The 23,581-nt window shown below is 42.0% G+C and overlaps 1 protein-coding gene and 1 long non-coding RNA gene across 2 annotated transcripts; both read left to right on the top strand.

The window, feature by feature from the left end:
- The first annotated feature begins 1,576 nt into the window (after window positions 1-1,576).
- Window positions 1,577-11,765, top strand: LOC121178193 (sodium/potassium-transporting ATPase subunit alpha-1-like). The gene is made up of 23 exons (XM_041032737.1): window positions 1,577-1,736; window positions 2,101-2,205; window positions 2,583-2,642; window positions 3,054-3,155; window positions 3,265-3,366; window positions 3,473-3,586; window positions 3,905-4,039; window positions 4,463-4,580; window positions 4,796-5,064; window positions 5,170-5,478; window positions 6,228-6,362; window positions 6,505-6,697; window positions 6,807-6,982; window positions 7,099-7,235; window positions 7,899-8,049; window positions 8,138-8,306; window positions 8,423-8,577; window positions 8,746-8,869; window positions 9,153-9,298; window positions 9,426-9,556; window positions 9,651-9,752; window positions 10,116-10,207; window positions 11,568-11,765. The coding sequence occupies exons 1-23, from the start codon at window positions 1,725-1,727 to the stop codon at window positions 11,594-11,596; spliced, it is 3,066 nt and encodes a 1,021-aa protein (XP_040888671.1). The 5' UTR covers window positions 1,577-1,724; the 3' UTR covers window positions 11,597-11,765.
- Window positions 11,766-17,638: 5,873 nt separating this feature from the next.
- On the top strand, window positions 17,639-23,446 carry LOC121178194. Its single transcript, XR_005893495.1, has 3 exons — window positions 17,639-18,195; window positions 21,762-21,817; window positions 22,535-23,446. It is a non-coding gene; the product is annotated as an uncharacterized LOC121178194 (long non-coding RNA).
- The last annotated feature ends 135 nt before the right edge of the window (window positions 23,447-23,581 follow it).

Here is a 23,581-nt window from a genome sequence, read left to right as displayed (position 1 = left end):
TGACAAGATGTATTGTGAAGCACATGTTAGTTAGCAACCCAATGAATTCCAGCTGATTATCACGACTTTCTGCACCACAAGCCAATTTCCTTGGGATTCCATTATGTTGTGGTGAACTAAACTATTATCTGAGTGATGTCTGGGTAAGAGGAAAAATAGGTTTTATTTTGTTTTGGGTTGAACTGTCCCCTTAAGGGTTTTCTCAGCCATTCTCTGTTTCTTTCTGTTCTCTGCTGCCATGGCAGGTCCTCTGGACTTGTGTACCACTAAAGCAGCAACAAAATGAGTTGCATTCATTGTACAACAGCTAAAATAACTGAGTATGCACTCTCAGCTCTGTCTTTTTTCGTGTCTCCTTAATTTCCTAGAATTCTTGTTCTCTCATTTTGCACCCCCTCTTCTTTTTACCCTATTCCTCTCCATCTTTTGCGTCAGCATCAACCCCCTCTGCACAGTCTAATGACTGTAAATACTTCGAAGTTTAATACAAACATGTCCAGCAACCACCACCAGCCAACCAGCAAGGACAATCCCTCTTCCTTCCTGCAAGTTTCAGTTTTCAGTTTCCAGTGATTAAATGATGATGCAGAGAACCATGGATGTAAAACTGTTGCTGATATATTCATGAATGAGATGCAAACTCATTAGATTGAATTGTGGAATTATTATTATTACACGTTAGAAAAAGGCATCAGAAGTTTGCTATAGATGCAAACAGGATTATGGACAAACCAAAAGACAAAGCCCTCATACAAGTACACCAGGGTACATTGACTTTAACTGTCAAGCTTTTGATCAGTGCCCATTAACGCAGCATGGGAAGCTGAAGTACAAATACAACCCATAATCCAGTGAAAGACAGGTGCAACAAATAAAGTTAATAGACTGCACCTGCATGTCACTTTTCAGTTGAGAACAGGGCAGAGAGCTTTACAATGGTTCACTTCAACATTTGGACAAGAGAAGGCAGGGCTAAACTCACCAGCACTATGATTAATCGTCAACCTGTTGAACCAACTTACCACATCCTTATTTTATTTCTCTCTATTTGGTTTCTCAGAACTCCAATTCTCCTCCTCCCCTACTACCCCCCCCCCCCCCCCCCCCCCCCCCCCCCACCCCGCTGCCCAGTCCCCATCTCCTTCTCTCTTTTTCTCAACTCATCTTTGTATCAACATCCGTCTTCTCCCTCTGGTGACTATGAGCCATCGGAAGTTTACAACAAACACATCTGAAAACCCACACCAGGCAGCAAGGACATTCCCTCCTCCTCCCTGCAGGTTCGGTGAATAGGAGGGGAACTTCTCAGGTAGCCCTTGGTTCTTGGTAGATCTGTGATGACGTTGTGACTGAAGTGTGTTTTGTGTTTGAGGAAACACACTGGACCATGATTTACCGTGCCTCTCTCCTGTACTCCTCCTCTGCCATTACTTCCCACGCCACAGCATGCCCCATCCCCTCCCAACACTATTACTCACCTGCCCAGTGTCACTCCACCCCCACCCCCCCTCCTCCAAGCTCCTCAACTCAGGGCAGGTGCACCAATTGTGGGTATAAAGGGATGCTAATGTGGAGCAACCCATCTTCTTTGCTCTGGAGAGTGCAGAAGACACGGGACACATCAGGGCTGAGAGAGAGAGAGAGGGTGTGTGAGAGAGTGGGGTAGGAAAGGTGCACTTTGAAAAGACAGTTGGATTCCTTGTTCTAAGATTTACACTGCAAGAATGGGGCTGGGAGTAAGTACTGGAACTTTGTTCATTGCATTTTGGCTTGGTTTTTAAGAGTCTGTAAATTTAGGTTCAGATGAGGCTGGCTGCCTCAGACCAAAGTGACTGATGGGTCATTATTTTTGACCTACCACTCCAATAAGACTAACTTACTGGTCACTAGGGATGACAGTGTCTGTCCATTCAGCTGTCTGTCCATCCATTTGTCCAAATATTTCATTAAGTTATTCATGGATTGGTATATTTTTTTAATAGACATTTGTGGTCCACAGATTGAGTTTTGATTTTCAGTGAAATATCTTGAAAACTGTTAAACAGATGTCTGGCAGGAATCAGGAAAAAGTCTTACTTTGTTTCACTTTGTTCAAATCAGAGAGGGAAGGATGATTACAAACTGGCGGCAACATCGGATGATGGGAACAAGAAAGTCAAACGTGGCAAGAAGGATCTTGAAGATCTGAAGAAAGAAGTTGACCTGGTGAGTTCACAAACAAAAATGAAACCTGTCATTAATTATGTTTAGCACTTGCCTGGGGTAATTTCAGTGTAGCAAGATGATATGTAGACACTTAAATGTGACTTTTTGAATGAGTTATAAAATGTAGTAAATAGATTGACTTTCTTAAAGTTCACACCTATGTCCTATCATACACATTGCTTGGCTCATAGTAAATGACGGTCTATCCTGATCAAATGGCCGATCTCATCTTTGTGTTCCCTTTCTCCCTCTGGACGTCGTCGACAGGACATTCTTCTCATCCTCAAAGGAGATAGTATCTGTGGTTTTAAAGTTATAGGGAATTTGGTTTGTTTTAAACAGTTTCTCACAGTCTCTCTCTCTTTATATCTCCATAGAATGATCACAAGTTGACCTTGGAAGAACTTCACCGAAAATATGGAACTGACCTAACCAGGGTGAGCACTATATATATATACATGTGTGTGTGCTTCTTTTTTTTTTTTTTTTTGGAGTGTGTGTGAGCCTATTACAGTGATAGTGCCTCGCTGAAGTTATCGTACTGGCCGCTGGTGATAGTTTCACCGAGGCAGATGGAGTTGGAGTGCAAAATGCAGACACAGAAGATTCATGTTACTTTGCTTTGACCTATACTATGTTATCCTCATGTAAATGTGGACAAAGACAGCTTTAGTGAAGCAAGGCAAAACACTGTTTTACACAGACATAATCTTACATGTGCTTCAGGCCAGACAATTCTCCATGTCTCCTCTTTTCTGTCAGTCTGTCACGTTGGTGTGGGGAAGCATGTGCTTTTAGCCAACACACACAATTAAACATTTTTCTTTCATCCTTGTGTCTCTTTTTAGGGTCTTTCCTCCTCCAAAGCAAAAGAGATCCTGGCCCGAGATGGGCCAAACGTCCTCACTCCTCCTCCCACGACACCTGAATGGGTCAAGTTCTGCAAACAGGTAAAACTCACTTCTTGGGTGAAGTTCACAGCTGGGAGTGCAATACTTTCCAAAACACAAACTTATTTAGATTATTTACATTTTTGGGAATGCTAATTTTTGTTTGCAGCTGTTTGGTGGTTTTTGCATCCTGCTGTGGATCGGTTCTGTCCTTTGCTTCCTCGCGTTTACTATCCAGACTATCTCAGAAGATGAACCGGTCAACGATAATGTGAGACAGAGTTTCTTAGCATATATGTAATTTCTCTACAAAACAATTGAAAGCAGTAATGTTTGCAAGGATGACCTGACGAAAAACCTTTTCTCTCTTCCTGTAGTTGTACCTGGGTATTGTGCTCGCTGCTGTCGTCATCATCACTGGTTGCTTCTCCTACTACCAAGAGGCCAAGAGCTCCAAGATCATGGACTCATTCAAAAACCTGGTCCCACAGGTGAGTTTTTTTTTCTTATTTTTATACCTTTCTATCTGCATGGTGATTTTCTTCAACAGGAACAAATGTCATTGTTATTTCCCAAATAGCTTATTTTCTAGCCTCCAGTGGTTTAAAATGTCGCTTATATAAAATTTAAAACAGTAACAAATAACACTTCTGTATGTACTGAAAACTGTGTGTAGCACAAAAGTAAGGAGCTGAGTTACTTTATCAATACTACTGATCTGATAACATGTTTTGCATTCATCATCTGGCCTCTTGCTGTTATGTTCAAATATTGCCCTAAAAACTGATATTTCACCTTCGATCTCGTAGCAAGCCCTGGTCGTCCGTGACGGCGAGAGTAAGAGCATCAACACTGAGGAGGTGGTGATCGGAGATTTGGTGGAGGTGAAAGGTGGAGACAGGATCCCCGCTGATCTGCGAATCATCTCTGCTCACGGCTGCAAGGTTCATACCTCAAAGACTTATTTTAATGTCACTCGACAGACATTATAGAGCTGTGGTTTGAAACAGCATTTATAACTTAAACATATGTTTATGTAGACATGAAATCATGATTTACTCCCACTGTCTGTCTGTAAGTCTTGTGGTGGTTAAAGTTGCTTAACATCTGATGGGAAATACAGTATGTTGACAGATGTGGTTTATTAAACAGGAGTTTACTTCCTCTTAATCACTTTAGGATTTGATTTTCTTTTACTCCCTTATACATTATAAACATGTTTTTTGATTCTTATATTAAATTTCTTTTGACCAAAATGTGTCAGTTTCTATTTTCCACTTGATTTTTGCATTGACCTGAAGACACCATGTGAATTTTCCTTTACAGAATATCTTTATTTCTTTCTTGCTTTATTTTCCCTCCTTCAGGTGGATAACTCCTCCCTGACTGGTGAATCAGAGCCCCAGACTCGTACTCCTGACTTATCCAACGAGAACCCACTGGAAACCAGGAACATTGCTTTCTCCTCCACTAACTGTGTTGAAGGTAAACAACTGGTGGTTGAGACAGATATCACAGGGCTGAAATTAATTTATGTTCAGTTCCAAAACTATAGAGAATGAAGCTTGCAAATATTCCATAAACTCCAAAATTGCTGGGTACATTTAAGGAGCAGGACAGTTAAAGATGTGAGATGAATTAATATAACATATTTAATGTCTGGTGTTTTTTTTTATGTACCACTGAAAAAATCTCTCCAGGTACTGCCAGAGGAATCGTCATCAACACTGGAGACCGTACCTTCATTGGTCGTATCGCCACCCTGGCTTCCACTCTGGAAGCTGGGAAAACTCCCATCGCCATTGAGATCGAGCACTTCATCCACATCATCACCGCAGTGGCTGTGTTCCTGGGTGTTACCTTCCTCATCCTCTCCCTCATCCTCGGATACACCTGGCTGGAGGCCGTCATCTTCCTCATCGGTATCATTGTTGCTAATGTGCCAGAAGGCCTCCTGGCTACTGTCACTGTGAGTTGTGGTGTCTTTGTTCCAGCATCTCTGCACAAATCACATTCTCTCATTGAAGTAAGCACTGACGACAAGGTAACTGTAACACTTGATTTCTGTCTCTAGGTGTGTCTGACCCTGACTGCTAAGCGTATGGCCAAGAAAAACTGCCTGGTGAAGAACTTGGAAGCTGTGGAGACCCTGGGCTCCACCTCCACCATCTGCTCAGACAAAACCGGCACCCTGACCCAGAACAGGATGACTGTGGCCCACATGTGGTTTGACAACCAGATCCACGGGGCCGACACCACCGAGAACCAGAGCGGGGCCAGCTTCGACAGGAGCTCGGCCACCTGGGCTGCCCTGGCCAGAATTGCTGGACTTTGCAACCGCGCCGTCTTCCTGGCTGAGCAGGGCAGCGTTCCCATCCTGAAGGTGAAACGCTGATTGCAGCTTCCTTTAAACACTTTTGGTGACTAAACTCTAAATGTTTTGCTCTAGTTCAATATTTTTTGTTCCCTAAAACATTTTGTTGAATCGTGTTAGAGGTGTCATTTCCGATTCAGGTGAACACAAACTGCTCTACAAATCTTTATGAAAAGCACTCAACATAATTAAAGGCTTTTTCAGAAATATATAGCTGGTGCTATAGCAAGAAGTGGCCAGACAGACCCATTGATTTATTTCTTAATGAGTACTGCCAAGTATATTTCTCTCTCGCACTGCACAGTGGGGTAAGAAATAAATGTGGCAGGGCTTTTCATTGCAAAATAGCTTATCAAGCATTTATTTAAAGAATTACCATTTCATTAGATGAAATATCTGTTGTTGGTCAAATGGTGATATCTTCTAATAGGGGAGATCCAGATTGATCCAGATCATCTACCTGCTCTTTTCTTCTTCAAAGAGGGTGACTTTTATAAACCCACAGTAGGGCCTACGAACAGATCGTAAAACTCTTGTGTAAATCAACAACAAACTTTTGTATAGACTTTTTGTCAGTGTCTTGCAGTCTTGTATTTTCAAATAATGTCACTTCCAGTGGAAATGAGGAGAAAAGCATTTTCAGTTTCAGTTTATAAATTGATGAGACAGTTCAGTGGTTCTAACAGTATGAAATATTTTCCTGTCTTTGTTACACTGGTCGTCATGTACTATTCTGACTCTTTTCAATAAACCCACAGAGAGATGTAGCAGGTGACGCCTCAGAAGCTGCCTTGCTGAAGTGTATTGAGCTGTGCTGTGGATCTGTTAGTGGCATGAGAGACAAATACCCCAAGATTGCTGAGATCCCCTTCAACTCCACCAACAAATACCAGGTAAACAGTCCACATAGTTTCCAGTGTAGTCATGGCCACACTGATTCCAGTGATTCAAAATCAGTGCCACCACAGTTGTGTTTTTTTTTTTTTTGTTTGATAGCAAAAACAAAACAAATATTTAAAATCCATCCTTCCACAGCTTTCAGTCCACATGAATTCAACTCCCGGGGAAACCAAACACCTGCTGGTGATGAAAGGAGCCCCAGAGAGGATGTTGGACCGTTGCTCCACCATCATGATCCAGGGCAAAGAGCAGCCACTCGACGACGAGCTGAAAGACACTTTCCAGAACGCATACATTGAACTCGGAGGACTTGGAGAGAGAGTTCTGGGTATGATCTAACGTAGTTATAATGTAATGTAACGTAATGTATAATAACCCTTGTGTTCTGAGCCCTCTCGTTAAATGAATGACACACATTTTCTTCCTTTCTTATTCAGGTTTCTGCCATTTCAACCTGCCTGATGATCAGTTCCCAGAGGGCTTTGCTTTTGACTCTGACGATGTGAACTTCCCCACTGAGAACCTGTGCTTCATTGGCCTCATGTCCATGATTGACCCTCCTCGTGCTGCTGTTCCTGATGCTGTCAGCAAATGCAGGAGCGCTGGAATCAAGGTATGAAACTGTTTTTATAGGTGTCAGAGGTTTCAGGTTTCTGCAAGACATTGATTTATAAAACTTGCCACAAAGATCCACAGGTTAAGTGTTTTGTCTTACCTCCTCCCCCTCAGGTTATCATGGTCACAGGTGACCATCCAATCACAGCCAAGGCCATTGCTAAAGGTGTGGGTATCATCTCTGAAGGCAACGAGACTGTTGAGGACATTGCTGCCCGTCTGAACATTTCAGTTTCAGAGGTCAACCCCAGGTTAGTCCTCTTACTGAGGCCTCACTTCACTAGCATCATGTTTTTAAAACACACACAGCAGTTATATAAAAGTTATATAAAATCTTCCCTCTAAATGTGGCCCAGTTGTTAAGTTTTGCCTAATAGCAGTACTAATAATGCAAAATTAAATCAGAGTTGGCCAAAGAGGCCCTGCAGTCTGCTCAGCCAAAAAGGCTTTTACCATTAACTCACTGCAGACAAATACGTCTAGATGTGGCTCTGAGGCTCTCGTCAGGCTCTCATCAGCGAGTTTAGTCTGTGGGTTCAGATCCCAGTCACACTGTAAAAATACCGTCCCAAAGCATGTGCATTACAGTTACTGTCAACCTGGACAGATTCCTCCTGGAGGGGATTCTTGTTCCCTGACGATGTGACTCTGATTGATATGATTCATCAGGTCACAAAGACACAGAGGACTTTTCTGGGACCATTCTAAATTAAGAATCTAAAATCTTGCTGATGAGTCCATAATTTTTCTTTAAGGTTGCCAAGGCTGAAGCTGTTTTCTGAGGGAATTTCCAATTTTCGCAGTTTAACTATTCCCTGTGATTTTCTTTTTGTGTTGCCCTGATTATACCACATTTTCAGCTCCCCTCTCAGAAACAGGGTGTTGTCCTAATGCTGCTGTGATTTCCTCTGCAGGGATGCCAAGGCCTGTGTTGTCCATGGTGGTGAGCTGAAAAACATGACCTCAGAGCAGCTTGACGATGTGCTGAAATATCACTCTGAAATCGTCTTTGCCAGAACTTCCCCTCAGCAGAAACTGATTATTGTGGAGGGCTGCCAGAGACAGGTATTTATGACGTTTTCACGGGGATTAAAAAAAAAAAAATCAACTTGCACTAAGTGGACATTTGAACACTTATTTCTTTTCTCTGCAGGGAGCCATTGTGGCTGTGACAGGTGATGGTGTGAACGACTCTCCTGCTCTGAAGAAGGCTGACATTGGTGTTGCTATGGGCATCGCTGGATCTGATGTTTCTAAACAGGCTGCTGACATGATCCTGATGGACGACAACTTTGCCTCCATTGTTACTGGTGTGGAAGAAGGTGAGACCTACAGCAAGACTCTGACCTGCAGAAATGTTGAAATGCAAACTGTAAGAAGCATCTTTGTTGCTGCTCGATTTGATCACCATTTATTAATTTCTTAATAAATTTGTCAGGTCGTCTGATCTTTGACAACTTGAAGAAGTCCATTGCCTACACTCTGACCAGTAAAATCCCTGAGATGTCTCCGTTCCTCTTCTTTGTCATTGCTGGCATCCCTCTGGCCCTGGGAACTGTCACCATCCTCTGCATCGACCTGGGAACGGACATGGTGAGCTCTTTGAATGATGATTTGGTTGATTTGATTTGTCATGCTGCCCACTTTAGAAATATTCCCTGACAGCCATGATGAGATCAAGATAAACAAAAGAGACGTAATGCAGATTTGGGTGTTCAATTTCCTTAATTTCCTTCTTTTTATTTACTTGTTGTCTCTCAGATCCCTGCCATCTCCCTGGCTTATGAAACAGCTGAGAGCGACATCATGAAGAGACAGCCCAGAAACTCCAAAACAGACAAACTGGTGAATGAGAGGCTCATCAGTATGGCCTACGGACAGATCGGTAACCAGAAGTTTTTTAATTGATCTTAAAGATGTCAACGTCTTGGCTCTGCAGAGGGTAACAGTGTGTGGAGGGTTATGGTCAATGACATTGTCAGTGCCAATGACAATATTCAGCCACTGCAGTTTTCCATCAGCTTGTTGTTGTGGAAAAAACATCAAACCTAACGTCTCCTTCATCATGATTGGTCAGCAGAGACAGGCACGATTGTCATTTCTTGGAAGCACAATGCTGTGTCTAAAAAAAAACTCACTAAAGTTGAACTGCTCTCCTCCTCTGTTAGGTATGATGCAGGCCGTAGCTGGGTTCTTCACATACTTAGTGATCCTGGCCGAAAATGGTTTCTACCCCATGGACCTGCTGGGGCTCAGAGTGCTCTGGGATGACAAATGTATTAATGACATGGAAGACAGCTATGGACAGGAGTGGGTCAGTGATGCAAATGTTACTTGCAATAATTTGGTCTGTCGTTGTGCTTAAGCCAAAATTTACAATGTAGATGACTCAAATTTCAATTTACGAAAGTGAAAACGTCTTTTCATTTTCTATTTCCCAGACATACGAGCGCCGGAAGATCATGGAGTTCACCTGCCACACAGCTTTTTTCATCAGCATTGTGATCGTCCAGTGGGCTGATCTGCTCATCTGTAAGACCAGGAGGAACTCCATCGTTCAGCAGGGAATGAAGTATGTACACATCAGTAGTTACTTTCATACATTCATAGAAAACATAGCTTCATAAAAATATGGTGTCGACTTTGTTAACTCTTTGCTTCCACAGGAACCGCGTCCTCATCTTCGGACTGTTTGAGGAAACGGCTCTGGCTGCATTCCTGTCGTACTGCCCAGGCATGGATGTTGCCCTAAGAATGTACCCCCTCAAGTGAGTGAAACACATACAACAATATACCCTTAGTACTGAGTACGGAGAGGACGCTCAAAGAGATTGACAGAAAACATCCATCAGTACAGAATCCTCATATTTAAAACATTTCTGCCTTATTTTGTGTGCACCAAGCTGCTGAATTAATTCTAATAGTTGGGTGTCAAAAGCCTGATGATCAGCCCCAAAGCTTTTCATGTGCTCTCAGCAAGACTTCAACCATCCATAATGGCATAAAAGTCTGTGTCTCCCTATTACTCACTACCTCAGCCTCTCATACAGGCCTTGAAGAGAGCTCTTATATGTTTTTGTCACATTCAAGTTGTAACTCAGTCTCTCTCTGTCTGTTCATCCAAACCTTAGGCCATGTTGGTGGTTCTGTGCCTTCCCCTACTCCCTCCTCATCTTCCTGTATGATGAAGTCAGGAAATACATCCTCAGACGCGACCCAGGCGGTAAGACACTTACTGATTCTACTTTTTGCTGCCGTGACTTTTTAGTTCAATACTGATATTAATGTAAGTGTGTTACTGTTTTACCAAGAAAACAAAGCCACCAAAATCAGAAATATTGAAATTCTGGCAGTAATGAACACTGTATTTAAATAATGACTTTATACTATGTGATCACTCCTCTCCGGGTGTGATGTTACAGTCATTATTACAAACACTGACTTTGTACAGAGATCAAAGGTAGTGCTCGTTTGGAGAATAGCGTGTTAGAAGTTTTGTGGCCAATAGTCAATATAAGAATGACTCACAGGTATGCATGTGTTCAGCATGAGTGCTGCTTTGTGTGTGTGTGCATGTGTCTGTTATCACTGCCACAACTGTGTCTCCACACACACCAGTGAACTATGGCAGGGCCCAGTGGGATCTGAACCCTCAACCTTGCCATTGTTAACGCCTCGTTCCACCCACAGAGCTGAGCAGAACCTGTATGCAGGCCTGGCTCTGATACAGCTGTGTTTGTGCATGTGTGTGTGTGAGAGAGTGTGTGTCTCCTACATCTGAGCCCCACAGCGCACAGACTGTGAAACATCCCATTGCTCATCCATGGTGAATAATGTGTTACAATGAGACACAGAAAACAAGTTAAACTGACACAGTATCAAACAACTTCTGTATCTTATGAAAGAAATAGGGAGACTAATATATTTCAAAACAAATTAGCATTTATTTATTTTAATATAGTTATTGCACACTTTCCACTGTGTGCATGGCCCAAAGCTGACTGTCCACCAGATTATTTTTAACCCTGGGCTCAGTGAGGTTTCACACTTTCACTCAGAAGTGAAAACATGATTCCAGCCCAGTGATTTTTTTTTAATCTCTGTCAAATATCCACATTGCTGAAAGCCTAAAAATAAAAAGTAGCTTTGGGCCATGTAAAAGGTGCTAAATCACATAATTCAGGCGTCCACACACTGGAACCACACTGACTTCTAATAAGTTTTATTAGAGAGTGTGAACATCTAATGATATAGGACCAATACACAGACGACTGCTTGAGCTACAGGGTCAGGTCAGTGTCAGCTGCTCCTTTTAGTCATTTCTTCATGATATCATCATGAAGACAGAAAGACTAGTCATGATATCATCATCTCATGAGCATCTGCAAGACAAAAATGTCACCATCTTTTTGTCCCTGCAGAACAAATCTTTTCATGTCAGTGTGGTGATTGCTCTAAATTCTGTGAGTGTCTTCCTCACGCTCTCCAGTCCAGTCTGATTTCTTGTGGCAGCGTGAGGGATGATATCATCCTGCAGCCTAAAGTTAAAGGGTGTCTCTAATTCAGTTTCCTTTGGTTTCTAGGTTGGGTGGAGCTTGAGACATACTACTGAGTCAACATAACACAGTCGCTGAGGGAGCATATAGTGTTTCATTGTTATTTACTGCCGTGTTACATATCTGTCTGAGACAGGCAGACTCCAAAAACGCACACAACATGGATAAATTAAGAATGTCTTGATGTATAAGTCGCTGAAAATAAAAGATCTCCGTGCCATTGTACACAGGAGCTGTTTGGACGTTTCTTTTGCACACACTTTTCTCTGACAAATGGAAGATAAAAACAAGGTTCAGTAGATTTGTACCAGTGAGTCAGGTCCCATGCAGTGGGATTATCCACCTCAACAGTTCCTACACTTCAGTCCTGGGATTGAATATATAGAGCTCAGAGGGGGAGAAGAATTTAATCTACATATGAGTAGCTTAATCAAAAATGAAGCACAGAAGTGATCGCGTAATAATTCAGAGCTGAGTGATAATCAGTTGATAGGCAAAATATGAACCATAATCATCAATCAGTCGTTGCAGGATTGGCATTAATCATCAAAATGAACAATCATGAGGAGACTAAAATACCAAATCAGTCAATCAATAAGCCAATAATGATATCAAAGCTAAAATCAATTAGTAAAAATGCTTAAAAAGTAACAAAGGAAGAAATGCTTTCTAATCAATCAAAAATGTAATCAATGAAATGATTGAAATATCTTATTAAATAATTATGGTAAAATTATGTTTTTCATATTACAGCAAACAAACAAAGCATCCATCAAATTCATTAACAGATTCAACACATTCATAAAACATGAGTCACAATTCATCTGAATAGGAAGTCAGCTAAGTTTAAAGTCAAGCAAAGAGAAAAGTAAAAACCAAAACACCGGACTTTTTTTATCCTCTCTGGACTAGGACTGGTCCAACGTTTGTATGTGTCTCCATTATCTCAACAGCCAGTCATAGTGGTGTTTGCGATGGATTGCTCTGTTGAGCACCAATGCAAAGAGGCCCTCAGTGAAAATTAACAGAGACCACTCTACTGCTGTCTCCTTGGTGTTTACCCTGCTCATTATAAATGCCCCTTTCTTCCTCATTAAGTGTTGTGTGTGTGTGCGTGTGTGTTGATCACAGATGTTCAGCTTCACACACACTTGAGCTAGTAGACAGAATATGGCCACGTAATGTACATCATCATTAGTTTACATGCTGCACGGCAAATCAGTTGAATGTCTGCATGTTCCACTCCAGCCAGTTTTTCTCTTCAGGTTTTTCTCCTTCTTCACCTTCACAGACCTGATTCCTTTCACAGCAGAGGGAGCTAGTGTAAGACAGAGAGCAAGAGTCTGCAAACAAAAGGATGGAGGGATGTAGAAAAGGAGGAAGAAAAGGAGAGTGAGGTTGATGGATGTTGAGAAGAAAAATTAGACGACTTGATATAGGTGAAGGAAAACAGCCATAGTAAGAGAGTGATTTTTTTTCTGATGCGTCGCCATGCCGATAAAACACTTCAGGTGAGATGGACTGAGCAGACAGAAGCTAACAGTCTCTTCCTGAATTTGGTTTAGATTGTGTTTGCCCCAAATAGAAGAAGGGATGGTCCAATAGGCAAGCAAAGAGTGTGTGTTCGTAAAAGTTAAGAATGAACTGAAGTCTCACAGTGAAATATTCCTGTCACTGTTTGATCCACAGTAAGATTTGCCTTTAATTTAGTACGATTTGGCAGATATAAGACAAAAACTCAACTTGATTTAACCTTGAGCCGCAGTTTGTTACAACTAAGTGTAAAATTAAATGGATAAAAAATTGAAATGGGTGATCTAATATAGCAAGGCACCTGCCAGCCTTAGGTCAATGAAAGTTTAGTCCATTGGGAGGTGGTGTTGCTTTGGAAGGGACAGGCTACACTCTCTGTCTCTCTCTGCAGCTTGTACAATGACAGAGGAGGGTCTTTGTCCATTTAACCGTCTGTCAGCCTTTCAGGGCTGTTGAGAGTGTAAATATTGGTGTTGTCACGTGTGTGTGTGTGCATGTGTTGGTGTGCGTGTATGTGGTGGAGACTTAAAACTTTCATGGTATTTTAAGGCATATTATCAAAGACTCTGTTTCTCTTTCCCTTTAACAGCACATCTCTCTCTATCTCTATCTCTCTCTCTCTCTCACACACACGCGCACATGCACGCTCTCTCTGTCTTTTCCCATGATCCTTCTGTCTGCTGCTAACACAGATCTCGTTGTGTGCGTCTTTGTGTGCGTGTACTGGTAGTTTTCCATGAGGGAAGGTTGTGAAGGCCCCAGGGGGAAAGTCTTCACAGAGGGGAGGAGTCAGCAAAGGAATTCTGTGTGTGTGTGTGTGGTGTGCAGCGTGTGGTGTGCGTAGGTGTGTGTCAGGATGATTATGATAATGAAGAGGAAGAGGGAATGTGGGGGGAGGGTACAGGTGTGTGTGTGTGTGTGAATGAATGTTGAGCAACGACAGCAATAAAGCGGAAAAAGCGGAAAACTCCAAAGTACCGAGGAGCTTCTGAGTGTGTGTGCTTTTTGTGTGTGTCAGGAAATGAAGTGACATTGTGCAATAGTGAAGTCGCTCATGTCTGTGCCGTGAGAGCTGAAACCCAGAGACAGATCCTTTTTAACTTTTCAACAGGAGAGAGCAACAAGTTTTCTGACGTGAAAAGAAAAAGGCTGTGGAGAGACAGAAAGAGGACGTGAGAGATTAGGACGTAGGAAGGAGAAATTGAGGGAGATGCGGACAGATAGGACAAAAGACAAAGAAATCGTTTGTTTTGAGATGCCAGTGTCCTTTCCAAGGACAAGCAGACATGCCACTACAGTCATGTGAGGAGACTCCTCCTCCTCCTCGTCCCCTCCTCTGTCTGTTCAGCTCCTCCCTCTCCAACTTCCACTCGTCTGACTTTCTCCTCTGCTCTTAACTCCTCGTTATCCAGAGGTGAATGAGAAGGTGAGAAAGCCTACAGCGGTATCAGAGACGTTTTCGTGTAGATTTAAATCCCTTTCTCTCACTCCCATAGATTTTCTCTCAAAGTATTCCTTCAGTCATTCAGTTTTTGCTTCAGTATTGTTCTGTACACTGTGGGTTTGGGGTTATTTACCCTTCAGCAAGCAGTGTAATGCTGGTGGTGTCGTCATGACAAACTAAACCTGTGCAGCGAGACTTTGTTCAAAACACTTGGTCCGACAATTATTTTAAAATCTTCAAACTTTTCAAGGATGCCAAGTATGAAGAGTTTTACAGAGTTAAACTGAAAGAGAACTTCACAAATGTTGGTCAGCTGTCAGTCTGTTCCATGCCCCGCAGTCAAAGACAATGGTTTTCCTACTATTCCTACTAACTCAGTGACCTTTGACCTATTTAGTGAGCAGACGTCCTGCCGCTGCTTTCTGTCAGGGAAGGGAAACAGCTTCGGTTTGAATGGCAGTTACAAGCAGGGGTGTTTTTCCTGAAAGCCTCGCTCAGCACACGCAATGTACCACAGCTCTGACTCAAATGACAGGAACAGTGCACGACCAGTGAAGGAAAGCTGACAGGGATGAAGTGACTCATTGATTAGTTATGCTGTATTTCTAAATACGCTTGCACTTCGCATTTTTCACAAATTGTACTTTTCCTAGTTGTCACAGTTTAGGACGTCCACGTTTCTTTTACTTTATTTGACTTGGTGAAACAGGCAAGTTGTGTCGTGCTGACTTCAGGTTTTGTTTAGCTCGATTTTATGTCGTAAATGAGCGGTTGTACTGTAACACACAATGAGTTTACTTAGCACTAAACGTTGGATGTACACGCTTACAGACATTTTCAGCTTCAGGCAAAACCCTTGTCATAACACAGCTGGCACAAAGGTAATCTCGGTTTTAAGATGACAATTACGTGTAGTTTTGTTTTGGTAGGTGAAACCAAAATGAATGAGTAGCAGCGTGTTTACAATTATGGCAAGTCATAATGACAACTTGCTGTATAAAGTAGGCAGCGGAAAGCCTGAGCTGTGGATGTTGATTTTTTGATAGCGGAGGAAAGATTTCCGAGTGCAGACAATTAAGCAACGGCTTCGCCTTATCGGGAGGCTGAGTTCATGACTCCTCAGTAATTTGCAATATTTGATGCTCATTTCAACACATTGACTCCCATGAACCTCTTGATCTTTTGACCCCAGTCTGAGTCACACCCAGACAGATGGAGGTGTGCAAAACTGAACCAAATGACAGACTGGCATTGCAATCCCTAAAGCTATGCCACTACCGTAGCTAAAAACCTTGCTGGTAGGTGGCGCAGGTTGAACTGGAGCTACAGGTGTGGAGCGCAGGTGTCAGGCCTTAATTCAGCATGACTTTTCTATCTTTAGAGAATCATCCAGAAGAGAGAAAATCACACAGACATTTTACACTTCTGCTTGGTCACTTTGTTGTGCGTCTGTCAGCTGGCTTGTTCGTAACAGGTTTACACAGTACAGTATGCGTGCATGAGTGTGTGATAGACAGAGTGAGCAGAGACAGAGGCTCTTTGTTGTCGTTGCTAGGGTTTTGGATCAGCCAGGCTGGAAGTGCCTACAGTGACTCTTTCTTTCTTTATCCTCTCATTCACTCTTTCACTCGTTTTCTGTGTCGCTGCTCTCCTCTGCTGCAAATAATGAAGACTATAAAACTATAAAGTCACGTATCCAGTTCTGAAAACATGATACTGAGCTCTTGCTATTTATTTATGCGTATAATGGAGAACATTTTAAAAGATCATTTGTACAGTTGCAAGGTTTTATCAGGATTTTCTGCACACAAGTTCTGCTCTGGTATTTCTTTAAGGACAGCCTCACTGTGAAGGGGTATCACACCTCTCCCTTGGCTGAGAAACAGATATTCAAGAGTTATAATTAACACGAGCAGCCAAACCTGTTTATTTTCACAACAGGATGAGCTTCAACATCTAGATCAAGATGAGCACAGAAATATAACTGAGAAGTGACAATCTGATGAACCTGATGAAGGCAGTGCTCTGTTCAAACTGTTAGCTTATTGATTTCAATAATGAACCTGCAGTCATGAAGAATAATGATACGAGCCGACCAGGGTGAGATGATTCACTTTTGTTTTTGTGCCACTTGCGTCGCGAATGCTGCACATGCAGGAATCCTTAGAGTTGATTAGATTCCACCTTATATCCACATTATGAATACCTGTTTGCAACTTTGACCGTGACCTTGCAATAATACTGACAATCACAATAATCAGAGTTATAAAAATACATCTCTCACCCTGTCTTTCCCTCCCTCCATCTCTGTTTCTCATTCCTCTAATTGCAGCTGTAATCTTTAGCCAGATTAGAGGGATGTGCAGGGCCTGTGTGTGTGTGTGATGCATAGATCTTTCAGAGATTACTCCCTGTCCCTGTCATCATCACACGGGTTGAAACTGAGGAATCCAAATCCATTTTGCACTCTACCCGTGTTTAATAAAACAAGGAATGTGATCCAGCAGCTTATGAAGCAACTAAACCAAACCACTGAGCATTTCCTCCATGACAGAGATGCTGTGGTGTTTATTGTTGTCGCCTAGTTTAATACAGTTTGATTGATCAGTCGTATCTCTTGCTGATATCCTGTTTATGGATTCTACAGCAGTTTTCCTCTGATATAAAATCCTGCCTGCTCTCTCTCTGACACAGGTTGGCCTGGTATGAACAAGCTTTCGAGCAAATGTTTGGGCCTATAAATAGCAGCGCTGTCTGTTTCTTTTGTGTCTCTCTCCTTGTCTCTCCTGCAGTCTGACCTGGAAACATTCTTACTCGGTGTCAGTTGCACTCTAACGATGAAGTTATAATTTCTCTGATGGGTTTTAGTTCATTATGGGATGACTTTTCATTGTCTTTTCAGTTGTCATGTGATGAGGGAGCAAAGCTGCTACATCGAGATATGAGACATATTGCCAAAAAAAATGCACCCAAGATGGAACTTTTATTTTTACCTATGCAGCCAGATCCTCAAACTTATTTCTGTCTTGCCTCCGTTTCATCCGACTAGTTTAAGGAATTTGTGTGATTTAGCTCTAATCACAGTCGTATCGTTGGTACTGCTGCGGAAATTGTCATGAGGGCCCCTGATGACATGACCTAAAAGGACCATGTGGAGTGAGAAGGTTCCCGAAATTTATTGTTTAAAAAAAAAAAAAAAACTCTTTAAAAAAACGTTTAGCAGTGGATTCTCGTCTCCTTTTTTCTCCAAACATCTGAATGTTTTCCCTGAAGATCGTCTTGTCTCACAGTAAGTACAACCTTGTTATGAGTAGTTATTAGTTAGTTAATTAGCAAGTTTTATAATAATTAAACAGTTTAAATGTCTTCTTTTTTTTTTCTAGACAAACATTTGAGATGTGTGTCCGATTTTTCAGTTGTCCTGACATGGGTGACAAAATACAACTAAGGGCCACTCAGTAACATCACATTTATCTGACCTCAGATATACGAAGAAAGGCAGCTGAAGATGAGGGAGCTCTTTATCAGAACCAGCCTGGGTAAGAATGTACTGTTTCCACTTTCTGTCTGCACTTTTATCTGTGTTTTTCAGTCCAGGAGAAGGATGTTGGACCTTGACACAAATATCCCTGGTTGCAGATGAGTGAGAAGACCGGGGTTGATGGAGTCACATGTCTGGTATCAGTGCTGTCTCTTTCTCCTTCATCTCTGATTTTTCTCTGTAGAGGAGGAATATTTGAGGCTATATAGCATATTTTCATGCAGCCCCTGTGTCTTTGTGCTGTTCTGCTGATAGACATCTGCACGCAAAACAAACCAAATTATCAAAAAAGTTTAAAGCTGAAACTACACATGAAGATGTTAGGCAGCAAGAGTTAATAGAAGAATTCAATTTTTTTTCAGGCTTGAGACAAACACCTATGTTGGGAATTTCAAGTAGATGTGTGAATCCTCCTTTGAGGAGTTCAGAGCTTCTGTTGGAGATTTCTAGTCCAAGTCACTTACCATACTGCTCAGTAGAGCATTTTACCAGTCTGCTCTTAAAGGTTCCTGGCTCTCAGCATCAAGCTTGCGTCTGGCAATAAGAGCAGTGTGTGTCAGAGAGATGCTGTCTTGGGAATTGCAGGTGTCATCAGCCAATACTTCAAACTTTGGCGAAGCAGTAGCATTGACAGGGAGTTCCTCCGGAACACTGTACATGTTTTCAAGCTTTACTTTCAGAGAAGCAGTCCTGGGTGAAGTCTGCGGCTGTTTTGACATTTTCAGTTCCATCCTGTTTGGTTTGACGCACCAGGAGTAAAGCATGAGATGGTATTTAGTTTTACACTAGGGAAAAGTCAGTAGCATGTGTCATCCAAATCTCTGACATGAGAGATATTGTGAGGTTCAGTAGGTCCACAGATTTTCTCATCCTCCTGTATCTAGTATAAGACAAGTTCTGCCTTCAGCTGCTGCCATAGTCTGAGAACTCTCTGTATTTTGCTTTCCAAATTGCCTGCAATCTTGACTCCCAGCTTGACACAGCCAGTGCACTCGGCAGAGGGAAAAGAGAGAGATGACATCTTGTTCAGTGTGATATAAAGCTCAAAGTCCTGTAAGAGACTTGCAGTGAGTGCAAACATGTAAGAGAAAGCACAGAAAGTCTCAAGATATCAACCGTAAATGAGCCTAAAATATTCAAAGGAAAATATTCAGATTGAGCCAAAAAAAAAAATCCATAAGTGAACTTGGATTCACCTACGAAATAACGCACAAATACGCTGTGCTGATGACAGATGGATTTACAGGTTAACCTTTAAGATGAAGGTATCTAGAGCATCGCGGAAGGTGTTACAGTTCACACACACACATACAGTATGTGGAAGAGTGTAATACAGGTCATGAGCACTGTAGTGGTTCAGAGGAAGCACAGAAAATCAGTGTGAAGAGGTCTTTGGGACAATTTTCCGTGAATAAAGGCACATTTTCCAGCTAGAAAACTCATTTAAGAGCGAAGAAAAGGCTCCTGTCTTTTGATATTTTGAAGTCTAAAAATATACAAAATGAAATATGTGCCCGGAAAACCTTCAGTGGAAGGCACCCAGGGGGCACCTCAGCCGACTTCTTTCGGTGCAAAGGAGCAGAGACTCTATTCCAAGCTCCCTCTGGATATCTGAGCCCACCCTGTCTGTAAGGGTGAGCCCAGCCACCTTACAGAGGAAACTCATTTGGCCCACTCGTGTTTGAGATCTTATTCTTTCGGTCACAGCCTAAAGCTCCTGACCAAAGGCGAGGGAACGTAGATCAGCTAGTAAATCGAAAGCTTTGCCTTTCAGTTCAGCTCCCTCTTCACTCCATTTTACCCTCACTCGTGAACAAGACCCTGAGATCCTTAAACTCTCTCACCTGAGGCAGCAGCTCACTCCAGGCCCAAAAGGAGCAATCCACCGTTTTCTGGCAGAGAGCCTAAATACTGAATTGAATTTAACACTTCTTGGCCTATTTCCCATGTCCTCTTTCTTCCTGTGGTGTGCTGTGTGGTGCAAGAACCTTAGGGGGAAAATCCATCAGAGTATAAAGAAGAATTTTTAAAAATAAAACCAGACAGAGTATAAATAAGAATGAGTTGTTACCAAAGTCACAGGTTTAGTAGTTGAAATCTTGTGATGGCTACTGGTGGAGACAATGGCGCTTTGTCTGTGCAGGCTCCTCTGGAGGAGGAGGAATGACTTAACAAGGCAAATTTTCTCCCCACATGAACTCAAGTTTTCACTGTCCCCAGCAGCTCTAAAGCAGACAGGAAAAGCAGCTCAACAATGGAAGTGTCACTCCACTTGTATTTCAGATTAAGCCAGCCACACATGTAGTGTGCTTGTGAACTGATGTTTTCCAAAATGACCGATCCAATGCGTTTTTACCGTATCTCAGAGAACAATCATGCTTTTGGTACATTAACTGACCAGATCTTTTATTGATATAGTCCATGACACCACTCACAGGAGACAGTGTCTAGTTAACATTTTTGAAAATATACATATCTGTAGCTGTTATTTTGGGATCTCCATTGTTGAGTGGCAGCTTTGTCATTGTGATCAGCTCAGGAATATAAATAGGACTTGAGCATGTCCTAATATAGGCTCAGTTTAAGGACCTTTGTAACAGTTTTACTGTAATGCATTTGGTGTAATTTGTCATGGTGCATTCTTGGCTTGTGTTCAAGCAAGTCAAGACACATAACAGAGTCCAGTTAAGCTCTTCAGCACCTCAAAGATATAAATTTTTCCATGCTGTATATGGCCAATGCACAATGTTTGTTTTAATAGTAACTGAGTGACACTAAGGCAGTATTCCAGCATGAGGGAAGCAGGTTCTGTAAACACACACTTGTACAGCACAGCTTGTAAATGTAATGTCAGTCAATGGTGTTGGAGTCATCATTCATATGTTTGGATAGACGCTTGCTATTTCTGGCTGTATTTACCCTCCTCCCTTTCCCTGTCTGTCTCTCTCCTCTTCAGTCAATCAGTGTTGGACTTCCGTCAATAGTAACAGTTATAAAACAGGCGCTTTTGGTTTGATTATTAAACATTTTAAAATGCCTCTACGTCACACTCGGTCCAAAGTTCATGACAGTTCGAGTACTACAAGGGCAACTGCAGGGGAGTAAAACATTTACACTGTACCTTTATATAGACATTTGGACGAACTAAAGGAAAATGAAAATGTACATTCTCTTCAGTCTGTAGCAGCTGGAAGAGATGATGAGTTTCAGCTTTTTAATGAAATGAGAAAGCTGACATTTGAAAAGCATTTTTGTTACCGAGGGGAAATTCTCTCTGCAGCAGGGCAAAATATAGCTAATACAACACAGAGGAGGATAGGAAAATTACATTTCAAAACCTCAGTACACAAAACCCAAGCTGTTTGCATGGCTATGTACCATGAGAGATAAGTCAGGAAATGTCTTCTGGTTTGTGTAAGTGCGTATTTAGCCATTAAATGGTAGTTATCCTACGTCACTTGCTACTAATGTGTTTCTCCTAATAATATTACTATTACTCTTTGTGCTCACTGCAGTGACATTCCAAAGGCCATGTCTTATGTCTCCGGGTCACACACTGTTTGTGTATAGCAGAGCATTGTTTGGTGTTAAACAAAAGCCTAAACTACATTAATTATGGAACTGAAACCTCAGCCACATGAAAAACTCTGAGGGAGCCACTTAGGCTCAATCATGGTTTGATGTTTTGGTTTTATTGATGCAGGACTGAGACCACTGCTGCGTGGGAGGTCGATTTCCCAAAGACTTAAACATGCTCAGGTACAAATCCTGCAAATGAAAGTGTAAACAGAAATTCTCAATGTGTGTGTGCAAATGTATTTGAATAGAAGGTGTGGTCACATGTCATTTGAAGCCAGAGAGACAGGTAGTGGAAGTGTGTGCTTACACATCTATAGCTGCTGACAAGATGTATTGTGAAGCACATGTTAGTTAGCAACCCAATGAATTCCAGCTGATTATCATGACTTTCTGCACCACAAGCCAATTTCCTTTGGATTCCATTATGTTGTGGTGAACTAAACTATTATCTGAGTGATGTCTGGGTAAGAGGAAAAATAGGTTTTATTTTATTTTGGGTTGAACTGTCCCCTTAAGGGTTTTCTCAGCCATTCTCCATTTCTCTCTCTTATATCACCATCGTCTTTCTCCTGGATCCATTTCATTTTCCTGAATAGATTTGGAACAAAGTGAATTCAATACACTGTCAGCTCTATTGCCATGGCAGGTCCTCTAGGCCTGTATACTGCAAAAGCAGCAGTGAAATGAGCTGCATTCATTATAAAACAGCCAAAGCACTAACTGAGAATGTTTCTCTAATGCCAATTCCTCCTCTCACTTTTTTCATTTTTCTCTCTTTTTCTACTTTTTGCTATTTTTCTCTTCCCCTCCTCTTTTACAACCTCCCCCCTCCTTCCCCCACTCTTTCTCTCTCTCCATCTTTGTATCAACATCCCCTTTCTCTCCTGCATGGTCTAGTAACTATAAACAGTTGGAAGTTTACTACAAACACAACCCCCACCAGCTAACCTGCCAACAAGGACGATCCCTCCTCCTCCCTGCAAGTTTCAATGAACAGGAAAAGCACACTCCTTGGTTTCATGAGGGACTTCAGGGTCACGAGTGTCCTTTGATGCAGCTAAGGTGGCCGCCATAGATGTGAGATGACATTGTGAGTGAAGTAAGACCCATAGCGCTGGGTCAGAAGAGCCTTTGTCCTGCACATCTCGTGCACAAACATGCACGTCATATTTTTTGGCACTTTCCAGTTTTTCTGTGCCAACCTGAGAGATCTCTGTGTGTGTTCAAGGACACGGTGTATTTCAGGGGCATTGTCCGGCTCAATCATTCATTGAAACCCTCTCTGTTAAACTTTATGGCTTTGATTTAGATTTCTACCAGCTGCAGGAACAATGAGGTGGGGCTTCCAGTTGTAACTGCAAATCTTTTTTTATTCCTATTAGTGTATCAGCTGGAGCATGTATTTGTATGCATGAGGGGTCAGTAGCAGCCAAACTTTACCCAAGTTTTGGCTGTGAAACCTGAATCTCACCTGAATGCTGAGAGAACTGCAAATTGGATCTCAGATGGGATTTTTTTTTGTTTTTCTCAAGATGATTAAAGTATATCAATCCATTAGCCACTGTGTGGGAGTAGCAGGCACTAGGCCAAGAGCCACTTTAAGCTCATTCAGTGTTGCAGCAGTATAAATCCATGCTAAATACAATGGTTTAGCATTGTGAAAGACATTCCAGTGCTGCTCTTTTGACTTTTCCTCAGGTGAGAGGACTTCAAAATCAATTACAAAGTCGTTTTTTGTTTTTCTTACAGGGCACATTGACCTCAGACAGAGAGGGGAGGCTAAAGGCTCAGTGGATTCCTCCCTTTGCATTCCACGTGTTATCTTTGCTGTGAGCAACAGTTTTGTCCAACCTCTTTTTTTCCCCGATCCCTCACAGGAAAAAACTCAGTTTTAATCAGCTTCTCACCTTTTCCTCTTTCAGCCTTTGTTATTCAAATGCCTTG

Source organism: Toxotes jaculatrix, chromosome 24, assembly GCF_017976425.1.
Source record: "Toxotes jaculatrix isolate fToxJac2 chromosome 24, fToxJac2.pri, whole genome shotgun sequence".
NCBI classification, from domain to species: domain Eukaryota; kingdom Metazoa; phylum Chordata; class Actinopteri; family Toxotidae; genus Toxotes; species Toxotes jaculatrix.
The sequence above is the reverse complement of the archived record's forward strand: the minus strand, read 5'-3'. Positions and strand labels throughout refer to the sequence as shown.

What these genes read in the sequence shown, in the direction of transcription:
- LOC121178193 (XM_041032737.1), top strand. An exon ending in TCAAAAACCTGGTCCCACAG is followed by an intron (nt 3,587 to 3,904) that starts GTGAGTTTTTTT and finishes TCGATCTCGTAG; the next exon opens with CAAGCCCTGGTCGTCCGTGA. An exon ending in GCAGGAGCGCTGGAATCAAG is followed by an intron (nt 6,983 to 7,098) that starts GTATGAAACTGT and finishes CCTCCCCCTCAG; the next exon opens with GTTATCATGGTCACAGGTGA.